The sequence below is a fragment of the Pseudopodoces humilis genome, chromosome 28 (assembly GCF_049639895.1).
Source record: "Pseudopodoces humilis isolate 2021_Gansu_Grassland_sample_001 chromosome 28, ASM4963989v1, whole genome shotgun sequence".
Classification (NCBI taxonomy): domain Eukaryota; kingdom Metazoa; phylum Chordata; class Aves; order Passeriformes; family Paridae; genus Pseudopodoces; species Pseudopodoces humilis.
The window spans coordinates 2,460,808-2,481,764 of NC_142227.1; the positions used below are offsets into that span (position 1 = coordinate 2,460,808).

General features: G+C 68.2%; 2 protein-coding genes across 2 annotated transcripts; one reads left to right on the forward strand and one right to left on the reverse strand.

Moving 5' to 3' along the window:
• Window positions 1-9,548: 9,548 nt before the first annotated feature.
• Window positions 9,549-12,570, reverse strand: ATP5F1D (ATP synthase F1 subunit delta). The gene is made up of 5 exons (XM_005531185.3): window positions 12,395-12,570; window positions 11,495-11,648; window positions 11,040-11,128; window positions 10,450-10,578; window positions 9,549-9,671 (listed from the first exon to the last, which is right to left on the reverse strand). The coding sequence occupies exons 1-4, from the start codon at window positions 12,527-12,529 to the stop codon at window positions 10,456-10,458; spliced, it is 501 nt and encodes a 166-aa protein (XP_005531242.1). The 5' UTR covers window positions 12,530-12,570; the 3' UTR covers window positions 9,549-9,671; window positions 10,450-10,455.
• An 18-nt stretch (window positions 12,571-12,588) lies between these two features.
• On the forward strand, window positions 12,589-20,896 carry CBARP (CACN subunit beta associated regulatory protein). The gene is made up of 10 exons (XM_088067765.1): window positions 12,589-13,312; window positions 15,443-15,514; window positions 16,061-16,206; window positions 16,311-16,372; window positions 16,662-16,827; window positions 16,895-17,069; window positions 17,261-17,413; window positions 17,750-17,948; window positions 18,063-18,246; window positions 18,573-20,896. Exons 2-10 carry the CDS (start codon window positions 15,467-15,469, stop codon window positions 19,756-19,758), a joined length of 2,319 nt encoding a protein of 772 aa, XP_087923891.1. The 5' UTR covers window positions 12,589-13,312; window positions 15,443-15,466; the 3' UTR covers window positions 19,759-20,896.
• Window positions 20,897-20,957: the final 61 nt, after the last annotated feature.

A 20,957-nucleotide genomic window follows, 5' to 3' on the forward strand; every position in this document is an offset into this window, starting at 1 on the left:
CCTCTTTCTTCGGGGAAATCCCCCACCAGCCCCGGGCAGCAGCTTTTCTCTTGCGCCTCTCCTTCCCCCCCCCCCCCACCCCCCCCCCCCCCCCCCCCCCCCCCCCCCCCCCCCCCCCTTTTTGGACTGAATTCTTGGCTGGTTCCACAGCTCTGGCAAACCGGGGATTTTATCGCAAGTCTCTGCATTCCCCTCGCAGGCGCGGGGTCATGGGATTAGGGCAGAGCTGACTCCGGCTCCGGAGCAGGGAGAGGAGGGGAGAAGAGAGGGCGTTTCTCGCTCCTGTGGCTGTAGAAGACGCCGGGCTGCAGCCGGGGGGGGGACCCAGGTGGGACGGGGATCCTTTTCCTCCCTCAGCCCTCAACCTGGGGAGGGGAGCGACCCCGTAAGGGGCTCCCAGGCCCGCGGTGCCCAGCTGGGGCCTCGCACGGAGCTGCCGTAGTGAGTGGGAGCGTTCCCACGGGCGCGGGGCCAGCGGCCGGGATCATGCGGGGCACACCCCGGCAGGAGGGTGCAGCCGAACCACTGCACCTCCACCCGCCCGGCCCAGCCCACCGGGGCACCGCCGAGGTGGGAGCGGTGCTGGGCTGGGGGTCCCGGCGCCCCCTCCCCGTCCCCCGAGCCCCGCGGGGCCGAGCGGCTCAGCCTTAGTCACGGTGGCAGCGGTGACTCAGTCGCCCGACGTGCTCAGGTGAGCCACCGCTGCTGCCGTGAGTAAGGAGCTGCTGATCCCACCCTCCTGACACAACGCTGGGCACAGACCCCCTCCGGAGCCCCCTCCGGCACCCCCCATCCCTCCAGGCTCGGGGGGCCTCGTGGCGGGCGCGGATGTCCTTGGGCAGGACGGCGGTGCCTGTGCCGGTGACGCTGGCGGGGCTGTAAACACCCAGGCGTGTCCTTAGAAACACACAACCGGCTCTGTGTGTTCCCAGCTCTCGGGGACGTGTCCTGGTGGCCTTTGGCAGAGTGTCCGGGCGTCACAGCCTGGGGACACTCCAGCTGCCAGCCCGATGCAGCCGGAACCAGTGGCCCTGCCTGGCTTCACTTGCCATGCCCTGGCTCTGGGGCACCCCACACTCGGGGGGGCTCTGACCCCCACCCTGGCCTCGGGCCTGGAGAGTCCCACACCCCTGGAGTGACTCAGGCAGCCCCCCTTGGGGGGCTGGGCACACAGTGAGCAGGGGGACCCCAGCACAGGCCGGATGGCTCAGGCCAGACCCCAGGGTGAGTCAGCTCTCGTGGGGAGCTGGGGAAGTCACCAGAGCCCCCCACCCACCTGGCCCTGGCCCCAGCCCCAGGCAGGGTGGCGAATCCCTCTGGATTTAGCAGTGCCCAGGTGTGGAGCCATACTTGGCTGTGCTGAGCCATGGCCCTGCTGCCACGGTGAGGCCAGGGCTATTCTGGGCTCCCTGAGCTCATGGGCCCCTTCGGGACACTGAGCTCCAGTCCCTGCTCTTGTCCCAGTGGCCCCCAGTCCCCGGCCTCACTGCCTCCCTGCCCATGGCCCCCTCAGCTGGGAGCAGGCAGAGCTTTGGGCCCCAGCCCTGCTTCAGCCTGGAGTTGTGATGAGATGAGCAGGTGGAACCGTGGACCCCATCCCTGGCCACCTCCTGTCCTGCTCCACACCCCAGCTCTGCCTCTGTCCCTTTCCCCCTGCAGCCCCTGTGTCCCCCAAGCCCCATCCTGCCCCTGCTGCGTGCTGGTGTGGCAATTTTGGCAGTTGCAGAATTGAGGTCAGGAGGGGTCCTGATGGTTCCATTGGTACCGTGGGCACACACTGCCAGCTTGTGCCCACCAATGGGACCCTCCCCTGGGCACAGCCAGGGGCTGAGACCCTCCCAACAGGGCAGGACTCAGCTCCTGTGCCTGGGGACCCCTGGAAACACAGGTGGGAAACTGTCAGGGTGAGAAGGGGCATAGCCCCCTGACCACTGTGACCAAGAGGCACCAGAGCCCTGATCCCCCGCACCTCCCGTGCCCCCTGTGCCCCCTGACCCCCCACGCTCCTCCCTCAGTGCCAGCAGCTGTTTCCCAGACGCTGCCACATTTCTTGGTTTGTTTTAAATCCCAGCTCCAGGAGTCAGCCGACAGCTCAGCTGTTGATGGTGGTGTTATTATTGTTGTTATTATCATTATTATTATTATAAATGCTTAAGTGAGTTGCCAGCCTTGAGGAGGGGAAGGACTCAGGATTTTGGGAGCCTCTGTGGATGCACACTGAACCTTGTTCCTGGGGTGACCCAGGCTTGTAAACCCGAGGGAAAGTAACTCCCTATTCCGCCGTATCCACTCCCATCCCACCCCATCCCAACCCATCCCATCGCACTCCAGCCCTCTGATCTCACCGTGGGCTCACCCCGTCAGGCGTCATCCCCAATCCTGGGAATGCTCGCACACAGGGTGACAGAACCATGTGGGATGGATCCCGAGCCCGTGCCCAGAGCCGGGGGTGATGCCAGCGGGGGATCCCGGTGCCCGGGGGGGGGGAGCAAGGGGGGCGTGGGGCGGGTGCCCTATGTGCTGACACACGGGTTCACACCCAGCTCCGCGGTATCACCGCCCCGCGCCTGCCCCCGGCTCCCCTTGGAGCCGCCTCAGGAATGCGGGAACCTCACCCGGGCGGGGGGTGCGGTGCCAGCGGGCACCTCTCCACCCTCCATCGCCTTGGGAGGCCGGCGGGGGCTGGCAGCGCCCCAGCCCAGCACGGGATGGGGCAGACACAGCCCTGGTATGGTCCCCCTGCAGGGCTGGCACCCCTTGACCCCCAAAACTGGGAAGGAGGAACAGGATCCATGCAGGCAGGATGTGCCCCAGGAAACCCCGACTCGGGCGGGATGGGGACGGGAGGAGGCACTTCCTCCTGCCCTTGTCCCTTCACACACAAGTGCAACCCCTTCCCTCCGAAGAGGCACACGCGTGCTCACCCCGCACGGGCACACGAGCTCCGTGTGTGCTCGCTCGGCCCCGCTGGGTGCTGCACCCACACCCACGTTCCCACACCCACGGGCACAGGCACCCCCTCCCTTCCCAGCCCCCTGCGCTCCCCCGCGGCCGCAGTTCCTGTTTACGGTGATGGAGCCGCCTGCCCGGCCCTCCCGGCACGGGGGGGGGGCTACCGGGGCACTGCTGCTACTGCCGCCTCTCCCGTGCCTGGCAGCGGTGCTGATGGGTTCCCGGCTGACGGCTGTGTGGGATCACCCCACGGATGCAAGAGCACGGCCCATTCTGGGAACAGCAGCAGGAAATCCTGACGGGGAAGAGAGCCGAATCCCGTGTGGCATCAGCACGGGCCGGATGTCACAAAGCTGCTGTGTGTGAAGTGTGGGTGCCCCTGCCTGGCACTGCCGGGCACTCTGGTGGTGGGATGTCCCAGCAGTGACGGACTCTCCTCCTGGAGCGGGGCCCCATGCCCGGGTCGGGGGATCAAGGGAGGTTCCATATCCAGGGTCCAGGTGTGTCCCAAGGAGCCGAGGGAGGAATCCAGCCCTGGGCCGGACCCACTGTGCCGCATTCCCCAGCACCGAGCCACTCTCTGAGGAGCCGGGCTCAGCTCATGCCAGCACCCGACCTGTGGGGAAACTGAGGCACCAGCTGGGGAAGTGACTCACCTGCACTGTGGCCTTTAAATGCACTGCTCCGATTAGATAATGGGCGGAAGGATCAGAGGGAGCCCGACAGTCCCTCATTAAACCTTGGGCTCCACAAAGAGCCTTCAGCTCCGTGGGAGCCCGTGGCCACCTGGGCTGGTGCTGGCCCGCGGGAGGCAGCCCTGCCCAGAACCCACCCACTCACATCCGCAGGCGGCTGCAGCACCTCACATCGGTCCCTGTCGGAGGGTTCCTGCCCACAGGAGATGCTGCCCCTCCCACGCCCCCCCAGGAGGCTGCAGGAGCTGGGGGGGAGGCATTTTGCAGCCCCCTGGCAGGGCCCTGCACCTTTGGGGTGCCCTACCTGGGACACAGAGGCTGCAGCCGGCCGGGGTCGGGGCCGCAGCCCATCTGCCGCGACAGGATGTGGGGCCGGACGGGGGACACAATGTGGGGAAGTGAGAAGGGGACAGCGGGGACGGGGACATCCCGTCGGCACAAGTGGGCTCACGACCCCTCCAGTCCCCAGAGCTCCCGGGCGCCCGGAGCTTCAACTCCTTCAGGTCCCCTGCGCGCCCCCAGCTCTCCGGGTGCTGCCGCCTCCTTGCACCTGCCTGGCCCGGGGGGCCCTGCCTGCAGCGGCCTGTCCGCGGGCGGCCGGGACGCGAAGGAGCTGGTTGGGCCGGGCAGGTGTCGGGTGGGAGCGGGGTCCGCTCAGCCCACACAGGTGTGGCCGCGCCGGCTGCGGCAGCAAAGCTCCGCGCCCGGCTGGCCCCGTCTTGCTGGGTGGCAGGAGCCTCCCGCGCCGCTCGCAGCCCGGGGCGGGCGGGCACACCCCGTCATTACCCCACAGCAGCTGCCGGCGCTGCCCGGGCAGGGAGGGGACGGCAGGGCCGGCACGGCCAGGTGGGGACGGGGACGCTGCGAAGGAACGGCCCAACCGTGTCGGGTCCTCGCCGTCTGCGGGGGCACCCCCGCGCCCCATCGATGCTCCCGACGCGTGGGGGAGGCAGCCGGGGTCAGGCCCAGCAGCTGCTCAGGACGTGCCCCGCGGGTCCGCAGCGCACAATGACCCCATTGAGGTCCCGCGGGGCGGGGGGGGACACCCAAGGTGGTGGTGGCAGAAGTGACTCCAGTGTCACGCCAGGCCTCAATCCTGCTATTTATACCCGGTGGAGGGGTGGCCTTTGAGGGAATGGGGATGGAAGCGCTGCCGACCCCTCCCTGCCGCATGCTGGGGCATCCCGGAGGGCAGCGGCCGCGGCCCCCCCGGCCTTCCCTCCCCACCCCACGCCCCAGCCCGGCGCCAGCCCCGCCAGGAAGAGCCCCAGCGCCGGGACCAGCTGCAGCCGCTTCCTCCCGGCCCCGCCAGGAACCGGGGAGCCCGCGGGGGCTCCAAGCCCCCGGCTGCAGCGGGGCAAAGAGAACCGAGCGGCGGATGGAGCCCCAGGGCGTGCAAGGGTCTCGCACCGGGCACCTGGGTGCTGGATGCCAGGATCCAGCTGGGAACTCCTTGGGAACCTCCCAGCTTTACCAAGGGCGAAGTCCCGGCACATCAAAGGCGGGCGGAGGCAGCGGGAGCCGGGGCAGGAGCCTTTGGTCCCTGCCAGCGCTCGGCTCCACCACCCCACGGAGCTCCCACCGCCCTGCACCGGGGTCCCGTGCCGGCACACCTGGGTCCGGGGTCGTGCCCCCCTCCATGGCGTGGCACCCAGCCCATCGCTGTGGCAACCGCCACCAGCTCCGGGTGTATTTTCTGCACCAGGGCCGCCGTGGGAACCTGGACGGGTGCCACCTCATTCCGCTGGGCTCTCTGGGCCGCCTTTGTAGCCGGCGTCGAGCCCAGCTGGCAGCCGCTTCCTCCCCGGGCTCCCCCTGCCCCGCGCGGGTCACGGCCCCGGCCGGGAGGCGGTGGCAGGGGGGCTTTGCTGGAACCCCCAGCACGAGGCCACGCACCCCCCCCGGCCCCCCACGGCTTTGGGCCACCTCCAGCAGAGCCAGGCGCGAGTGGCCTCCAAGGCCGCCCCGAGCGAGGGCCGTGCTTATGGCCACGGGGCACCGAGCCCCTGCCAAGGCACCTGGGACCCCCAGGGCAACGCTCCTCCCCTACCACCCCCTGCCTGACTCCGGCAGCTCCCGGGGGGCTCCCTGGGGGGCTCCTCCACAGGGGTGGAATCACCAAGCGCAGCAGCACGGTCTGAGATTCCCATGTCCCGTTCCCACTCTCCCCAGCCCTGCCAGTGCCTTTCCCCATCCGTGCCTCAGTTTCCCCACGAGAGAACGTGCCCCGGGCCAAGGTTTGCCGCGTGGCCGGTGCGGCGCTCCGGGGCTGCTGGCCCGGGAGCGGCATGACAAGCTCTGTCGTGCTGGCTGCAACACCCGCCCTCCCCAACGCCCGCCGGCGCTCGCTCTTGTGCCCGGATTTTGGGGGTGAGGCTGCTGGGGTGACGCTCCCCACGGCTCCGCCGCCATCTGCAGGCAAAGCACCCCCAGAACCGGGACCGAGGGGCCCCAGCCGGGACAGATCCCGGTGCCAGACCCCGAGCTAGGTCCCGTTCCTCTCCACAGGGTTTCCCCTGAGCTGTGCCACGCTCCCTCTGCGGGGCCACGTGCGTGGGAGGGCGTTGGAAAAGGAGCATTTTCCAGAGCTGGAAACCCAGAGGAAAAAGGCTGCCGGCCGGAACGATTAAGGCTGGCGAGTTAATCATTACAGCAGTTCCCCCCCACCCCGTCCTAAGGAAGCTGTGAGGATTCGGCCTTCGAGCCGCCCAAGGGCGACGTGGCCCAAGGACACTCCGGGCTGTGCTGGCAGCGAGTGGAGCCTCCGCTGACCTTCCCACGCCGCGGCCAGCGCCAGCACCCGAGGGCTTGGGGGTGGGAGGGGGCCAGGTCTGCACCCCGGCGCTGCAGAGCTCTGGGGAGTGGCCCCCCGGGGGTCCCCACATCCTGCAGGTCCCTGGCAGTGGGAGGAGTAGGGGAAGCCCCTGTACCCCCACCCTGATGCTGCAGGGTGGGCACCGATGGTGCGGGGCGGGAGCTGGGACGGGCAGGATCCCCAAAGCGCCAGGGTTTGGGCAGGGAAAGGGGCGGCTCTGCCGGATGAGTCAGCCCAGTGGGAGCGGGGTTTCCTGGGGCTGCGGTGGGGTTTGGGGTTGTTTTCCTGCACAGAGAGGAGAACTGGAACCTTTCGCCTGCATTCGGGACTGGGTGGGACAGGGAAATGCCACGCGGCCAAACGCGGGGAGCGCCGCCAGCACCGGGAGATTTGGCCTGGCAGAACCCGGCCCGTCTCGGAAATCATCCCCCGGAGAAGCGACGCCGCCGGCAGAATCCGTGATGCTTCACTTTCCGAGCGCTCCCGGCCCCGCTCCCCACCCTCCATCTGGCAGCAAAGGATGCGAGTCATGGGCGAGAGCCCTGGGTGGAAAGGGAGGAGGGGGGGCAACACCAGCCCTCCCCCCGCTCCCACCACGTTCCGGGCAGCCCTTCCCCTCTCACACCCACCACGCCCCAGCCCAAAGCCGGAGACAAACGGGTCCCGGGCTCCCGGGAATAACTCCAGCACGCTGCCGATGCTCCCTGTCCTGCCTGGCCCCCAAAGGCAGGGGCACCTCGGCACCCACCACCCCAAAAAGAGGCAGGAAGCACGGATGGAGGCTGCCGTGCCCCAAGGCAGGTGCCAGCACTCCAGGGATAGGAAAGTGCCACAGTGGTGTCACAATCCAGGCTGATGTGGGAGGGGAGAGGAGGGAGAGTCACCTGCTGAATCACATCATCATCCACACCAGGGCTGTCCCCCACCTCCCTGCCTGCCCCTAAACTGGGCTCATCCCTGCAGCGCCGGCACAGCCAAGCTGGGAGCAGGAAAGGGCTTTGCCTCTGGAGCAGCCGCAGCACACATCCCCTGCACCGAGTCAGGCCATTTTTGTGGCATCCAGCAGGACGTGACTGATTGGGGCTCTGGTGTGGGCAGCGGGAGTCGGAGGAGGAGAACGTGGCTCTGCCAGAGCCAGATAATGAGCAGGGAGGGGAAGGGCTGGAAGCAGAGGTGAGGGGCTCAGAGCCGAGGCTGCAGAGAGCAGCCTGGGCTGGCAATGTGGAGGAGCACAGGGAATCACCCACACAGGCCCTGCACCCCCAAAAGTGCAGCTCAGGGTGAGCAGGGCTATGATGCCACCAGCCAGGCACCCACATTCCCTGCCCAGTGCTGCTCCTGTCCTGGCTCTGGACAAAACCTTGTCCTTACATCCGTGAGGCTCCATCCCCAGGGTCTCTGGACATGGAAGGGTCGCTCACTGACGCAGCCTACAAGTCCCAGCAGGCGTCAGGCTGCGGAGCACCCGGCCAAGGGCACTCTGTGAGGGGGGCAGGACCGGATCCCTCAGCCCCCCCAGCTCCCCCGACGCTGGCAGGAGGCAGTGGGAAGAGCTGGTGAGAGGACGCTGACGGAGACACTTTTTTCCCATCCTAAAAATAGCAGCTGGCCGTTTCCCCAGCTTCCCGGCCTCGCCAACGCTCTTCCATTAGATGAAAAACCCAAGGCAGCCACCTTCCGTCAGCACGGCTGCGTGTGCTGGGGGAGGCTCACGCAGCTGAAATAGCAGCTGGGGACAGAGAGGGGCAGCAGGAGAGGGAAGGGAGCTGGCCAGCCCCAGTAATTCCCAAGATATTTTAATTAGTACAGCTCTGACTCTGAAGCTTTGCTCACGCTTGGTGCAATGTCTGACCTTTAAGGGAAAAAAGGAAGGGAATGAGAGGGGAAGGGGAAAAGGCACTGGAGCAGCCCAGGAGCTGGAAGTCGGCTGAGCTTCAAATAGGCTCCGCGTCAGGCACTCGGAGGCTTTTAATAAGCCACAGAGTGAGAAATTTAACACCACAGGCTCTATTTTTGATCACTTGTGAAGGGGGGGGAGAGAAAGACAGAGTGAGCGAGAGGAGGGGGAGGAGGTGGCGGTGAGGAGGCAGCCAAGATTACATCCTGGGTGGCAGTGCCGAAAATAGCCGTGCCCTGCTCCGAGCGCGGAGCGGCGGGAACCGCGTGGGGCCCGCGGGAGGCCGGAGCGGCGAGCACTGACCTTACAGGCAGCCAATGCGCCTTCCCGGGCTGGAACACTGCGGGGAAAAGGGGATTAGAGCGACGCAGAGCGAGGGACGGAAGCTCTGCACAGCAGTGGAAACCCGAAATCCCTCTGGGAAGGCGTGGGAGGGTGGCACGGAGCGAGGGGCCCGGCAGCAGCTGGTGCAGCAGGACACACAGGACACACATCCCGGGATGCCTGGAACAGGCAGAGCTGTCCCCTTGCCCGAACCCACCCCTTCCCAACAGTGCCATGGCCCAGAGAGGCCTTCCTGCTTCCCTGGGCTGTGAGGAGCCCTGAGGAACCTTGGGTGCCCTCAGACAAGGCTGCACCCAGCAAGCAGCAAGCTCAGCAGAGCGGCTCCAGCCATCTGCAGCATGAGCGGAAGCAGGAAAGATTCCCACCATGCACAGCATCTGCTTCCCTCTCCACACCAAGCCTGTCTCCAGGAGCAGGGGAAGTGCCACTGGCAGCAGCAGGGGATGGGGCAGAGCTCAGCAGCTGCTGTCCAGCTGTGGGAAGCACTGTGCTGTGCCAACGTGGATTCCTGCGGTGCTGGAGCCGGAAGGCTGAGGCAGAGCCAGAGCTGGATCAGGGAGTTGGGATAGGATGGCTCTGGAACAGACCTGTGCTCCTCCTGTGCTGCTGAAATCCCACTGTCTGAGGGGTTACTGGAGATGGAAGTGGCTGGAGCACAGGGAGGGGATTATAAACCTGTCTGATGAACCTCCTGGGAGTGAGTCTTCCCTGGGAATGCCCAGCCAAACCCCAGGGCAGTGCTGGTGACCCCTTCCCAGGGTGAATCCACCTTGGGGCAGGAGCTGGGAACTGCTCCCGGCTCCAGCTGCAATTGCTGCCTGGGAAGAAGGCGAGTGCCACAAGAGGGGGTCACATTTCCTTTTAATTCATCAGAACCATTTCTCCACCTCCATTTGTCCCGTTCCATCTGTACAGCCAGGGAGCACAACAGGCACAGGCTGGGAGTTCTACATCCACAGTGGGATTCCTGCAAAACACAAAGAGGGGTCAGGTTAGTGTGGGGTGGGCTCGGCTGGGCCGTGGATCCCAATCCCCATCCCATGCTTGGCCCCACTCCAGCTGCTGAGTAAACACGAGCCACCAGCTCTCTAGGGCCAAAGAGCACCCGGACCAGAGATGAGGAGAGAGCAGGAGCTGGTGCCCTCCTGTGCTCCAGGCTGAGCCCGTTGGAGGCTGTCAGTGACTCACAGCCCTGAACAGCACACGCTGCCGCAGCTCCCGGCTGCCAGCACGTGGGAAGGGATGAAGCACAGTCTGTGCAGGGCAGAGCAAAAAGAGGCCACAAGGTAAGGCCTCACCTCCCCCGAGACTGAAGCTGTTTGTCTTTATTGGGAGCACGTGGGGCAGAGGTCACATGCTGCTGTCCCTGTGGGGCCCAGCAACCCCCCTCTGCCCCTGAGTTGTCACCAGTTATGGCCAGTCCCAGTGGGGACCTGGGGCACCAGCGAGGCCCCAGCAGTGACCATAGCTCCCAGTCTGTCCCAGCACCACCCACCCACTCTTGTCAGGGCTGAACTCCAGTGTCACAGCCGGGCTGGACCAGGCTGTGTGTCAGGCTTGGACCCCACAGTGCCACCTTGCAGCCCCAGGTTGGCTCTGGGCTGGGGACCTCCATGAGCCCCCCAGAGCTGAGGCCTGAGCCTGGCAAGGGACAGCTGCAGTCACTGCTCCCCAAAAGCAAGGCAGATCCCCTTGCCCAGCCCCACAGGGTGTGGATGCTCAGCCAGGCTGCAGCTGAACCTCACCTGGATTTACTCCAGAGCCTTTACCAGAGCTTCATTAGCTTCTACCTTAATCTGAGCTTCTGCTTTAGCAGCTTCATCGGACGCTGCTGCCATCTCTGACACAGCTTTCTCCAGGTTGGATTTCGCAGTCTGGACATGAGGGCACAAAGAATGTGTGTCATTGGGAGACACTCCAAGAGAGGGGATTGTCCTTCCCTCCCTCCCTTGCAGCCACTGGTCCTTCATATGGATGCCAAGGTCCTTCATGTGCTCCCACTGACTTGGGAGCCCCACAGAGCTACAGACACAGCTGTGCTGGCCCCAGACACTTTATCAGCAGGGAAAAGCTGTTCTGGAGGTGAGGACAAGGTCAGTGTTTGTTCATGGGGTGGGAAAAGGCATGGAGATTTATGACTGCAGACCTCCTTCTCTCCAGAGACTTCACCAAGGAGGAGCCCCAAGCCTCTGTTCCCAAAATGTAGTGGGGGTGCAGACACAACCCTGGGTTCTGGGCACTGGAAGCTCCTAAGACAAAGACCCCAGAGCAGAGAAGGGGGAAAAATCCTCCCCAGGGAGAGAGCCCAGGGCTGGTGAAATGTCTGGGTACTCACAGCCAGGTCCAGCATGTCCATGGTCACTGCCTCCTCTGCCAGCACCTGCACCGTGGAGTCAGCGTGGACAGTGACAGAGCCACTGCTCACTGCGAGGCACAACATGGGGTGGGTCAGCCAAGGCTGCCAGAGGGGCTCAGCCCTGGCATCCCCACCATCCTTTCCCAAAACAAACCCTCAGCCCTGTTCTGTCACATTTCCAGCATTCAGGGACTCAGCTCCCACCCCAAGACAAGCTGGAGCAGGGGAAGCTCCCAGAGAGCCTGAGCAGAACCAAGACCTGACCCCAGCCCACGGCTCCCACAGCAGCTTCCAGCAGCCCTTGGCAGGCTGGGAAAGCAGAAATCCCTGGAAGTGCACCAGGCCACACCTGGATGGGCAGAACATCCCTTGTGCAAGTGCCAAGAACATCATCCTCACGCACACCTTTCCTCCCCAGCTCCTGCCTCGCTCACCAAAGTACTTGGTGGCCGTCCCATCCTCAGCGTGGACTGTGACAACGCCCGGCCGGAGCACCTGGAGCGTGGGAACATGGGATGCCAGGATGCCAAAGGAGCCGGTCAGCGTGGGCACATCCACCTGCTTCACGTTGGCACCGTTGTAGAACACCTGGACGAAGAGGGCAAAGAGGCAGAGTCACTAGGGATGGGGGGATGGAGAGCCCGGGGAAGAGCGCATCCCGAGGGAGCAGCCCAGCTCCTGGCAGGTTCAGCATGCCAAGGTGTGCCCAGGACAGGCTGCACCTGCACAGGGTGGGAGCGGAGCCGGGCTGCGGAGAGGTCCTGGCAAAGGCAGCAGGGAAGCGTTCCCAGCTCCCAGGGGCACGGCGGGGAGGCGGCACATGGAGACACCGAGTCGGGAGTGGGCGAGTGGCGCCGGCACAGCCGGGAGCAGCCTGGGAAGCGCGTGGGGAGCCCTGAGCTGCCGGCCCCGCTCCGGCCCACGCTGCCGGGCTGTCCCTGTCCCCAGCCCGCGCCCTGCCCCGGGGACAGCCCTGGGCCCGGCGGGGGCGGACCGGCCGTGTCCCGCTCCGGGCCGGCGGCGCTGCGGCGGGGCCGGGCCTGGCAGGCACAGCGGGGCTGGAAGGGCTGGACCGGCCTCAGGCAGGCCCCGGGAGCGCGGCGGCGGGGACCGAGCGCCCGGGGCAGGCGGGCAAGGCCCGAGGTCAGGGCCAAGGTCAGCCCGGTGACAGCCCGGTGACAGCCCGGCCGTGCCCCGGGAACCGCAGAGCCCCCGGGAATGGACAGCCCCGCGGGGGCGACAGCACCGGCCGCGTCCCGCCCGCCCCGGGCCCTCAGGAGACACCGGGCGAGGCGGCGGCGGGGACACCGGGACCGGGGCCAGGGCGGGCCTACCTGTGTGGGTGAGGCGAAGGTGAAGGCCATGGCAGCGGGGCCGCCGGCGGGATCGGCATAGCCGCGAGCTGGGGGCAGCGGCAGCGCGGGGCGGGCGAGGCGGAGGAGGCGGCGGGCGCAGAACATCGCAGCCATGGCGGCAGCGGCGGCGGCGCGGGGCAGGCCGGGACGGAGCCGGACCACAGCTCCCCGCGCACCCCGCGCGCCGCCCGGCGGAGGAAAAGCGTCACGATGCACCGCCTGGCCTTATGGGAGTTGTAGTCTTCTCCGCCTGCCGGGTGTCGTGGTGCTGGGAGGGGGGGGCCCGCTCCGCCTCCGCACCGAGGGGCCGCCGCAACCCCGGCCCCGGTCCAGCCGTGCCCCAGCGGCTCGGGGAGCTCCGGGGCGAGGATGGAGACAGGGAGGTGGGACAGGAACGCAGACGGGGGTATGGGGCAGGCAGAGGTAGAGGCAGGAGTGGTACAGGCAGGGATGCAGGCAGGGATGCAGGCAGGGATGCAGGTAGAGATGCAGGTAGAGGAGGTGCAGGCGGGACTGGTGCAGACAGGTGTGAGGGCAGCGGTGGAGGCAGGGCTGATGTAGGCAGGGCTGGTGCAGGCAGGGATGCAAGCAGGAGTGCAGTCAGGGCTGGGGCCGACAGGTGTAGTCAGGGCTGGGGCAGGCAAGAATAAAAGCAGAGGTACGGGCAGAGGTGCAGGCAGGAGTTAGAGCAGGACTGTGGGGCAGGCAGAGGGGCAGGGGGGACAGGCAGAGGGGCGGGGGGGACAGGCAGGGCTGGTGCAGGCAGGGCTGGGGCAGCCCCTGTCCCCACGTGACGCCCGCGCCGCGCGGGGGCGGCTCCGGTTCATTCATAAATCCCGGGGCCGCCCCGCCGCACCGAGCGCAGCGGCGGCGATGGAGCCCCGGTCTCGGTTGTAGGTGAGTGTCTGGCTCCGCCGCCTCGCAACAGCCCCTATCGCGACACAGGGAGCCGGCCCGGCCGAGGGGAGACCATCACGCCCTACCGCGCGTAGAGGTCCCGGGGGCTCCTGCCTCGCTGTCACCAGCCCTTTCGGCAGCCCTGTCACCAGCTCTGCCTGCATCCCTTATCCCTGCCCCACGTCCCTGTCCCACATCCCTGCCCGCATCCCTCATCGCGCATCCTACATGCCTGTCTCCATCCCTGCCCCACATTCCTGCCTGCATCCCGCATCCATCCCTACCTGCATCCCGCATCCCTGCCTCCATCCCCGCCCCACATCCCTGACTGCATCCCCGTCACCGGGCTGGGGCGCGGGCCTGCAGTCACAGGGGGCAGAGCGGGTCCCCTCCCCGCCCCCAGCCCATCCCCGGTCCAGCGGGACCCCGTGGGTCGCACACCCGCGGGGGGCGCAGCCCCGGCCCGCCCCCCGCCCCCCTTCCCACGTGCGGAGGCGCGGCACCACCGGGGTCCCCCGACCCCGAGCCCCCGCCCCGGGCACTGGCGGCGACCCCGGGTCCCGCCCCGTGCCCCCCCCGGGGGGGACAGCCCGGGGACCGGCCCCCTCCTCCAGACAATGGCCGTCCTGTTCCTGCCGGGTCGCCATGGAGACGGGATTCCTCCATGATGGGGAACAGGAGGGACATTCTTCCCGCTCCCCCGGCCCCCCGCGCCCCCCGCCTGGGGCCTGAGGATGTCCCATAGGGATCCCCCCCGTGGGGCGCTCATCCCGCGTGGAGCCGCAGCCCCTCGCCCGGGGTCCCCCCATGTGGTCGGAAGCGGGACCCCCACCCCCTTACCCTTTCTCAGGGGTCGCGGGATGGGTCCCTTCACCTCGTGCTGCATCCCACCAGCTTGGAGATGCCCGAGGGCCGGTGTGGGCAGGGGATCCTCCGCCTCGGGAGGCCCCCGACACCCCGATATCACTCCAAGGGGTTGATACCCCAACCTGTGACAGGGCAGCCTCAGCCATCACCGTCCCTCACTGCCAGCTGCGACACGGCCACCCCTGCGCTGTCCCCACGAGTGACAGTCCCCACCCCTTCACGGGCTCCATTCACATTTTTCACTGACCTAATTTTGAGCGGCTTCCAAGTGCCCACCCCTGCCCGCTCCGGGGGTCTCCGACACAGCATCGCCCACCCAGCTCAGGCTCAGCCCCTTCAGCAGCCTGGGGACCCACGGAGGGGACCCACGGAGGGGACCCACGGAGGGGACCCACGGCCTCGCAGCGGGAGCTGGAGCTCGGCAGCCCCCGGGAAGGGCCGGACACGCAAGAGGGTGACGAGGTCCCCGCCGGGTCCCCAGAGGCCGCAGGGCCGATGCCGCGGAGGGGAGTGGGACCCCTGTCCTGGTGGCTCTGGCTCCTCAGGAGCTCGGCCCGGCCCCTCCGGCCCCCCGGTGTCCCCCCCGCGCGGACAGCCCGGTGACGGAGCCGCTCTCGGGATGACTCACGAGCGTCACCCGTCGCGCTCCGGCGACACCCACGCCACGAGCTGTGGGGCGGCCACCTGCCCCCCATCCCTGCCGGGAGCCCCCAGCGCGGCTCCCCCCGAGCTTCCGCGGGCAGGGGGTCCCTCGGCGGCGGGGCTGGGGCTGCGTTTGGTCCCCGGGGACAGCAGCGCGGTGTCACCCCGGACCTGGGGCAGGGACTTCACCCCCCGGGCCAGCTCTGGCCACCAGCACCAGCCACCGTTTGGGGGCTCCGGCCCCAGCCGGGCGTGGGGACCGTGGCCGCTCTGTGCTCCGGGGGCTGGGAGCGGGGGGAGGCTGTGCCCGGCGGGGGGTGAGGGGCTCTCTGGGGAGGGGCAGCGGTTCTGCCCCCTCCTCCCCATCCTTCCATCCGTCCATCCCTGCTTCCCTCCTGACCACACCCTCCATCCCTTCATCCTTCCCCTGAGCACACCCTCCCTTCATCCCTCCATCCCGGTCCCTCCCTCCATCTCTCCATCCCGGTCCCTCCCTCCCGGTCCCTCCCGGCAGCTCCGCACCGCGGTGCCGGGCAGGGGCCGGGCAGGAGCCGCCACCGCCGCCCCCGGCCCGGCCCCGCCGTCCCGGCCGGTGCCTCCCTCTGTCTCCCCCCGTCCCAGGACACGCTCGGGCCGGGACAGACCATGAGCGATGACCCAACACCCTGGGACAACGCGACCGAGAGCGCCACGGTGAGTCCTGCCTGTCTCTGCCTGTCTGTGCCGCCCCTCCCCACGCCGCCAGCCTCCCGCGGGAGGGGGAATGCATGTTGGGAGCTGTGGGTTCTCGTCGCTGCCGTGGGGCTGGCGTCGTCGCTCGGGGGGACACGGCAGCAGCCCTGCTGTCACCCCCTGCTCTGCCAGTGCCGTGAGTGGGTGACAGCTCTCCGTGTCCTGGGCACTGCTGGGATGCTCTGGGGGTCCAGCGGCCTGGGGGCTGCTGCCGGATCAGCCCCTCTCCCCCGGGCAGGGAGAGCGAGCACCGACCCCGGCGGTGGGGCAGGGTTGGGGGTCCCGTCGCCGTCCCCATCCCCAACCCCGTTCCCACTCCCTCTCGGCGCGGGGGCCGCGGGCGGCTCAGCCCCCCCGTCTGCCGTTGCCTTGGTGCAGGCAGGGCCCGGGGGCGGCGGGGGGTGGGGGGGCGCGGCGGCTCTGGGGAGCAGCGCTGGCGTCAGCGCGGTGGGGGCAGGTTTGGGGTGGGCCGAGGTCCCCGCGGTTCAGCTCCTCGGCCTCGGGCAGGCGGTGCCCGGCGAGGTGTCCCCTCAGGATGGGTACGTGCTGCTCCTCGCCCTGCTCTCCATCTTCATCGGGGGCACACTGGTCCTGCTCTCGGGCATCCTGATCATCTGCCGCCGCTGCTGCGAGGCCGACCGCCGGCACTCCAGGTGGGCAAGGGGTGATGCCACTGTCCCCGGGGTGTGTGGCACCGCGAGGAGGGTCGGGGGTGGGGGGGCTGGCCCGGGCACCTCTGACCCTCTTCCCCCTGCAGAGCCAGCGATGACCCCGAGAAAACCAACACCACTTACCTGGATGACTCGCAGCAGGCACAGGGTGAGTGACCTGCGCTGACCGCCCCCAGCTGCATCCCAGGTTCTGGGGAGGGGGTTGAGGCAGCTCCTGGTCCCTCCCCTCCCAAGGTGCAGCCCCCGGCCCCATGACAGTGACCACCACACACCCCTTGTGCCCCCCATTGTCCATCCCTGGCTGTGGCGCGGGACTGGCAGCAGGGAATTCCAGGTTGGCATTGAGGCCATGAGGGCAGCAAGTTTGCCAAGCCTCAGCTGGGGAAGCTGGGGAGCACCACGGTGGGGGGGGACACTGCTGACCCCCTTCTCTGCAGATATCACCGGCAAAGCGGAGGACCCCGAGTGCCTGTCGTCCTCCAGCTACCGGGATGCGGAGAGCGAGCGGTTCCTGTCCTCCAGCTCCTCCACTGCCCGGCGCGTCTCCTTCAACGAGGCCGCGCTCTTTGAGCAGGGCAAGAAGTCCCAGGAGAAGGGGAGGAGGTGAAGCTCTGAGCTGAGTGGGGGACAGGGGGTTGGGGCTTCCCCTCCTGACCCAGCTGTCCCACAGGTACACACTGACAGAGGGGGACTTCCACCACCTGAAGAACGCCCGCCTGACTCACCTGCACCTCCCGCCGCCTGCCCTCAAGATTGTCACCATCCACGAGTGTGAGTCCAGTGAGAACAGCCTGGCCATGACCCCCCGCCTGCCCCCGCCCAAGCCTGGTCTTGCCATCTTCCAGGTGAGCCCCCAGCCCCCGAGGGACAGGTGGGACATGGGGGCCAGGTGTCCTACAGCACCCCAGGGAGGCACTGCTGGGCCCAGGGTGGGAGTCTCAGGGCATTGCTGGAAGACACAGGAGGTTCTGGGGTGCAGGGGCCCCTCCTGGTCCCCACTCTCGTGCAGACCCCCTGAGCGTGCTCTGCCTTGCAGACCCCCGCAGGAGCCCTGCCCCGGCCAGTGCTCCCCAGCCATGCCGTGGGCCCCAGCTCTGCCCTGCCCGGGGACACCTACAACTCCACCGTGGACACCAGCTTCACAGAGGCCAGCCCGTCCGCCTCCTCCGACTCCGGGGAGGGGCCCTCGGTGAGTGCTGGGGCGGGGGCCGGGACTGGCCGGGGGAAGGGGCTCCCAGCCTGCACAGCCCCAAGTGTCCTGTCCTGCTCCCTCCTTGCTCCTCCAGATCCCAGCCCTGCCCCCCCGCTCCGTGCCAGGGCTCAGGGAGAGACGTGGGCATCCAGCTAGAAACAGGCTCTGTCCCCCCCCCCCACCCCCGCCTCATCCCTGCCCCGGGGGACATTTGTGCATCTGCTGCAGCCCAGCTCTGCGGAGCGGACAAAGGAGCCGAGTGGGATTTGGGGGGGCTGGGGCGGGGGGCATGCTTGGGTCTGAGCGGGCACTCACGGCCCCCCATGCCCCCAGTTCACAGCAGCACCCAGGAGTGCTGGGGCGGGCAGTGCCGGCCCCGGGGAGCCCCCCCCGACCCCTCCCCAGGGCACCGTCCTGCAGTTCTTCACCCGCCTGCGTCGCCACGCCAGCCTGGACGGGGCCAGCCCCTACTTCAGGATCAAGAAGTGGAAGCTGGAGAGCACCCAGCGGGCGTCCAGCCTGGACACCAGAGGTGGGGGTCAGCGGGGGCCCCGCGGGGCCGTGCAGGGGGACGTGGACATGTGTGGGTGGGGGGCTGGTGGTGCCGGTTGGGTTTTCCCCCCCAGCCCTGCCCTGCGCCCCCCAGGGTCCCCCAAGCGCCGGCAGTTCCAGAGGCAGCGGGCAGCCAGCGAGAGCATGGACCAAGAGGACCGGGACCCCCATCAGACCGACATCATCCAGTACATTGCCCACACGGATGACGTGGCCTTCCACCCCGCGGGGGGCCCCTTCCTGCCCTCCCCCGCCAGCCCCCCACCCTCTCTCGGCAGGTATTTTTCAGTAGATAAGAGGGGACGGGGATGGGTGAGCCGGGCACCGGGAAGGCACCGAGGGACCCCCGTGCTGCCCTGGGCATGGGGGGCTCCCACCTCTACGGCTCTGGTGGGGCAGCCGGGTCTGGGGTGAGGGGTCCGGGGGGGTTGCTGGTGATGGGGAGGTTGGGTTGGGGCACGGGCACTGTGGTGGGGACAGCATGGAGGACCGGGTGGCACCACGGCACCGCTGTGGAGCCTGCAGGGGCCGGGCTGGCACATCACTGCCCGCTGCCTGCGGGGTCTGTCCGGTCCCTGACGTGACACCGGGGTGGTGCCCGCAGGCTAGAGCCGGGCGAGGGCGGCGCGGGCAGCCCGGGCGAGTCCGGCGTGCCCGAGCAGCCCAGCGCCTACCACGACATCTGGAGCCTGCGCGCCTCGCTGGAGCTGTACGCGGCCTCCGAGCGCAGCAACGACCAGGACTCGGTGCGCAGCGACGGCGGGGACAGCGTCTCCTCCGCCAGCGGCGTGCCCCCCTGCCCCTCCCCTTCCCTGGACGAGGCTGAAGGCCCCGAGGAGAAGTTCTGGGGTCGGCCCAAGCCGGAGGAGTCGGAGCCCGGCACACGCAAGCTGCTGCAGATGGACAGCGGCTACGCCTCCATCGAGGCGCCCAGCCGGGGGGGCGAGGAGGGCCCCCCCAAGGACCAGACGGCCTCCGAGAAGCGCATTTGCTTCACCAGCGCCGGGCGGAAAGGAACCATCTTCGAGAGCTTCGAGGGCCGGGAGCCGGAGGAGGAGGAGGAGGAGGAAGATGAGGAAGAGGAGGAGGGGGGGAGCACGACCCTGGGCGCAGCGGGTGGGGGACACCTCCGTCCCCACAGCCCCCTGGCCTGGTCCCCGTACGGGCAGATGTTCCCGGGGCGGGAGGGGCTGCCCCGGCGGGACTACAGCATCGACGAGAAGACGGACGCGCTGTTCAACGCCTTCGTGCGCCACGACCCGCAGTTCGACGAGTCTCCGCTGCGGGGGAAGCACCGCTCCCGCACGCACCTGCGCAAGCAGTGGCAGCACACCAAGCAGTTCAGCGACCCCGGCGTGCGGTACCCGGCGCTGGAGCGGCACCGGACGCCCCTGCGCCGCGGCGACAGCGCCAATTATCCCCTGGACTCCCGGTTCCACAGCCCCCTGCCCCGCATCGTCAGCGCCGGCGACGAGGAGGCGGCCGAGGCGGCCGATGGGGTCCCCCCTGCCCCGGCGCTGCCTGACCCCGAGATCCAGGTGATCGTGGAGGAGCCCGGAGAGGCAGCCCCCGAGCCCAAGGCTGGCTCCGAGCCCCTTGAGGACGATGACTGCCCCGGCCCCGGGAGGTGCTTGGGGCTGGGCTCCGGCTCGGAGCTGATGGACAAGATCGCCGGCGGCCTGGAGGAGCGGCTCTATGGGCACCTGAGGAAAGCGGCAGAGAGAGAGACCCCCGAGTGCACGGTGGCCGTGGCAGCCAGTGATGCCCCCCCTGACCACAGCACGGTCTAGGCCCAGCGTGAGGGGGAGAGAGCCCAGCACGGGGCGGGGGGGCTCGGCCCCCACCAGGGTTCGGGGCTCCATCCCCTCCTGCTGCCGGCACGGGGTGCCCGGTGCGGGAAGGGATCCTGGCCCGGGGAGGCCAGGAGGGCACGTGGGGGCCCCTGGCTGTACCCCCAGCACGGGGGGTCCGGTAGCGTGGGGTGGCCGAGCCCCCCGGCTCCCGGGAGCGAGGGCCCGGGCTGGGGGAGCCCCGGGGGTCGGGGCACGGAGGAGAAGCCCAGCGTTGGCCGGGGGTCAGCGCTGAGGGACTTTACTGAAGCTCCCACCCCGCTGAGCCCCCGTGGCACCTCCGCTCTCCCCTCTCTCCGTGGTTTTACAAGCAATAAGCCTCTCGTCCGGCCGGGAATGTCCCCGCCAGGAAGGGGCCGGAGCTGGGTGTCCCCGCTCCGGGGATGCTGCGGTGCCACCCTGGCCAGGGGGCAGTTTGGGGAGGGGGGAAGTCACCTCCTCAATCCCAAACCCCTCCTGCCCAAGATCTGCAGGGAGCCTGGGATCTAAACTGGAAGCAGGGGGCCTGGGCCAAGGGGATTCTTGAGGGGCTCAAGCACCGCTTGGGGGGCCCCAAAGTGGCAGCCCAAGGGCTGGGGGGGGCAGGATCGACCCCAAAAATACCCCCCGGAGGGGTGGGGGCTGCCTGGTGCCTGCCCCTGGTGCTGCCCCCTGGCCCAGGGTACAGGGGGACAGCAGAGTGGGGCATCCCCAGCGTGTGCTGTGGGTGACCCCCAGTGCCCCCCACCACCCCAGGAGCTCAGTGGGGGCTCGAGGATATTTATTGATTTTTACAGAGGTGGCTGCTGCTCCGGGGTGCAGGGGGTGGGGTGTGTTTGCTTTTTATTGGGTTTTTATTTGTGTTTCAAAGGATGGGTGAAAAAGAGAAAAAAAAAAAAGAAACCGCCCCAGCCCAGCCCTGGCTGTGGCACCTGGGACTCGGCAGCGGGGGGGGGACAGGCAGGGCCCCCCCAAACCCCCATTGCATGCGAGTAGAGGCCGGGTTGCTCCTTCCCTCTGCGCAGGCTCTGCCCAAAGCCCTCCCTCCATCACCTCTGCGTTTTTAAGTCTATAAACAAAGGAGAAAAACCAAAACCAACCGTGACGTCTCTGAGCTCTTTTCTTACCTTCTGCCCCCTGGGATGGTGCCTGTTGTGGGG

Coding starts and splice junctions, on each gene's coding strand:
- ATP5F1D (XM_005531185.3), bottom strand. CDS start 12,529: ATGGCTGCGATGTTCTGCGCCCGCCGCCTCCTCCGCCTCGCCCGCCCC. Junction 11,649..12,394: donor CCTTCGCCTCACCCACACAG/GTAGGCCCGCCC, acceptor CTCTTCGTCCAG/GTGTTCTACAACGGTGCCAA. Junction 11,129..11,494: donor GACGGCCACCAAGTACTTTG/GTGAGCGAGGCA, acceptor TGTGCCTCGCAG/TGAGCAGTGGCTCTGTCACT.
- CBARP (XM_088067765.1), top strand. CDS start 15,467: ATGAGCGATGACCCAACACCCTGGGACAACGCGACCGAGAGCGCCACG. Junction 16,828..16,894: donor TCCCAGGAGAAGGGGAGGAG/GTGAAGCTCTGA, acceptor GCTGTCCCACAG/GTACACACTGACAGAGGGGG. Junction 17,949..18,062: donor GTCCAGCCTGGACACCAGAG/GTGGGGGTCAGC, acceptor TGCGCCCCCCAG/GGTCCCCCAAGCGCCGGCAG.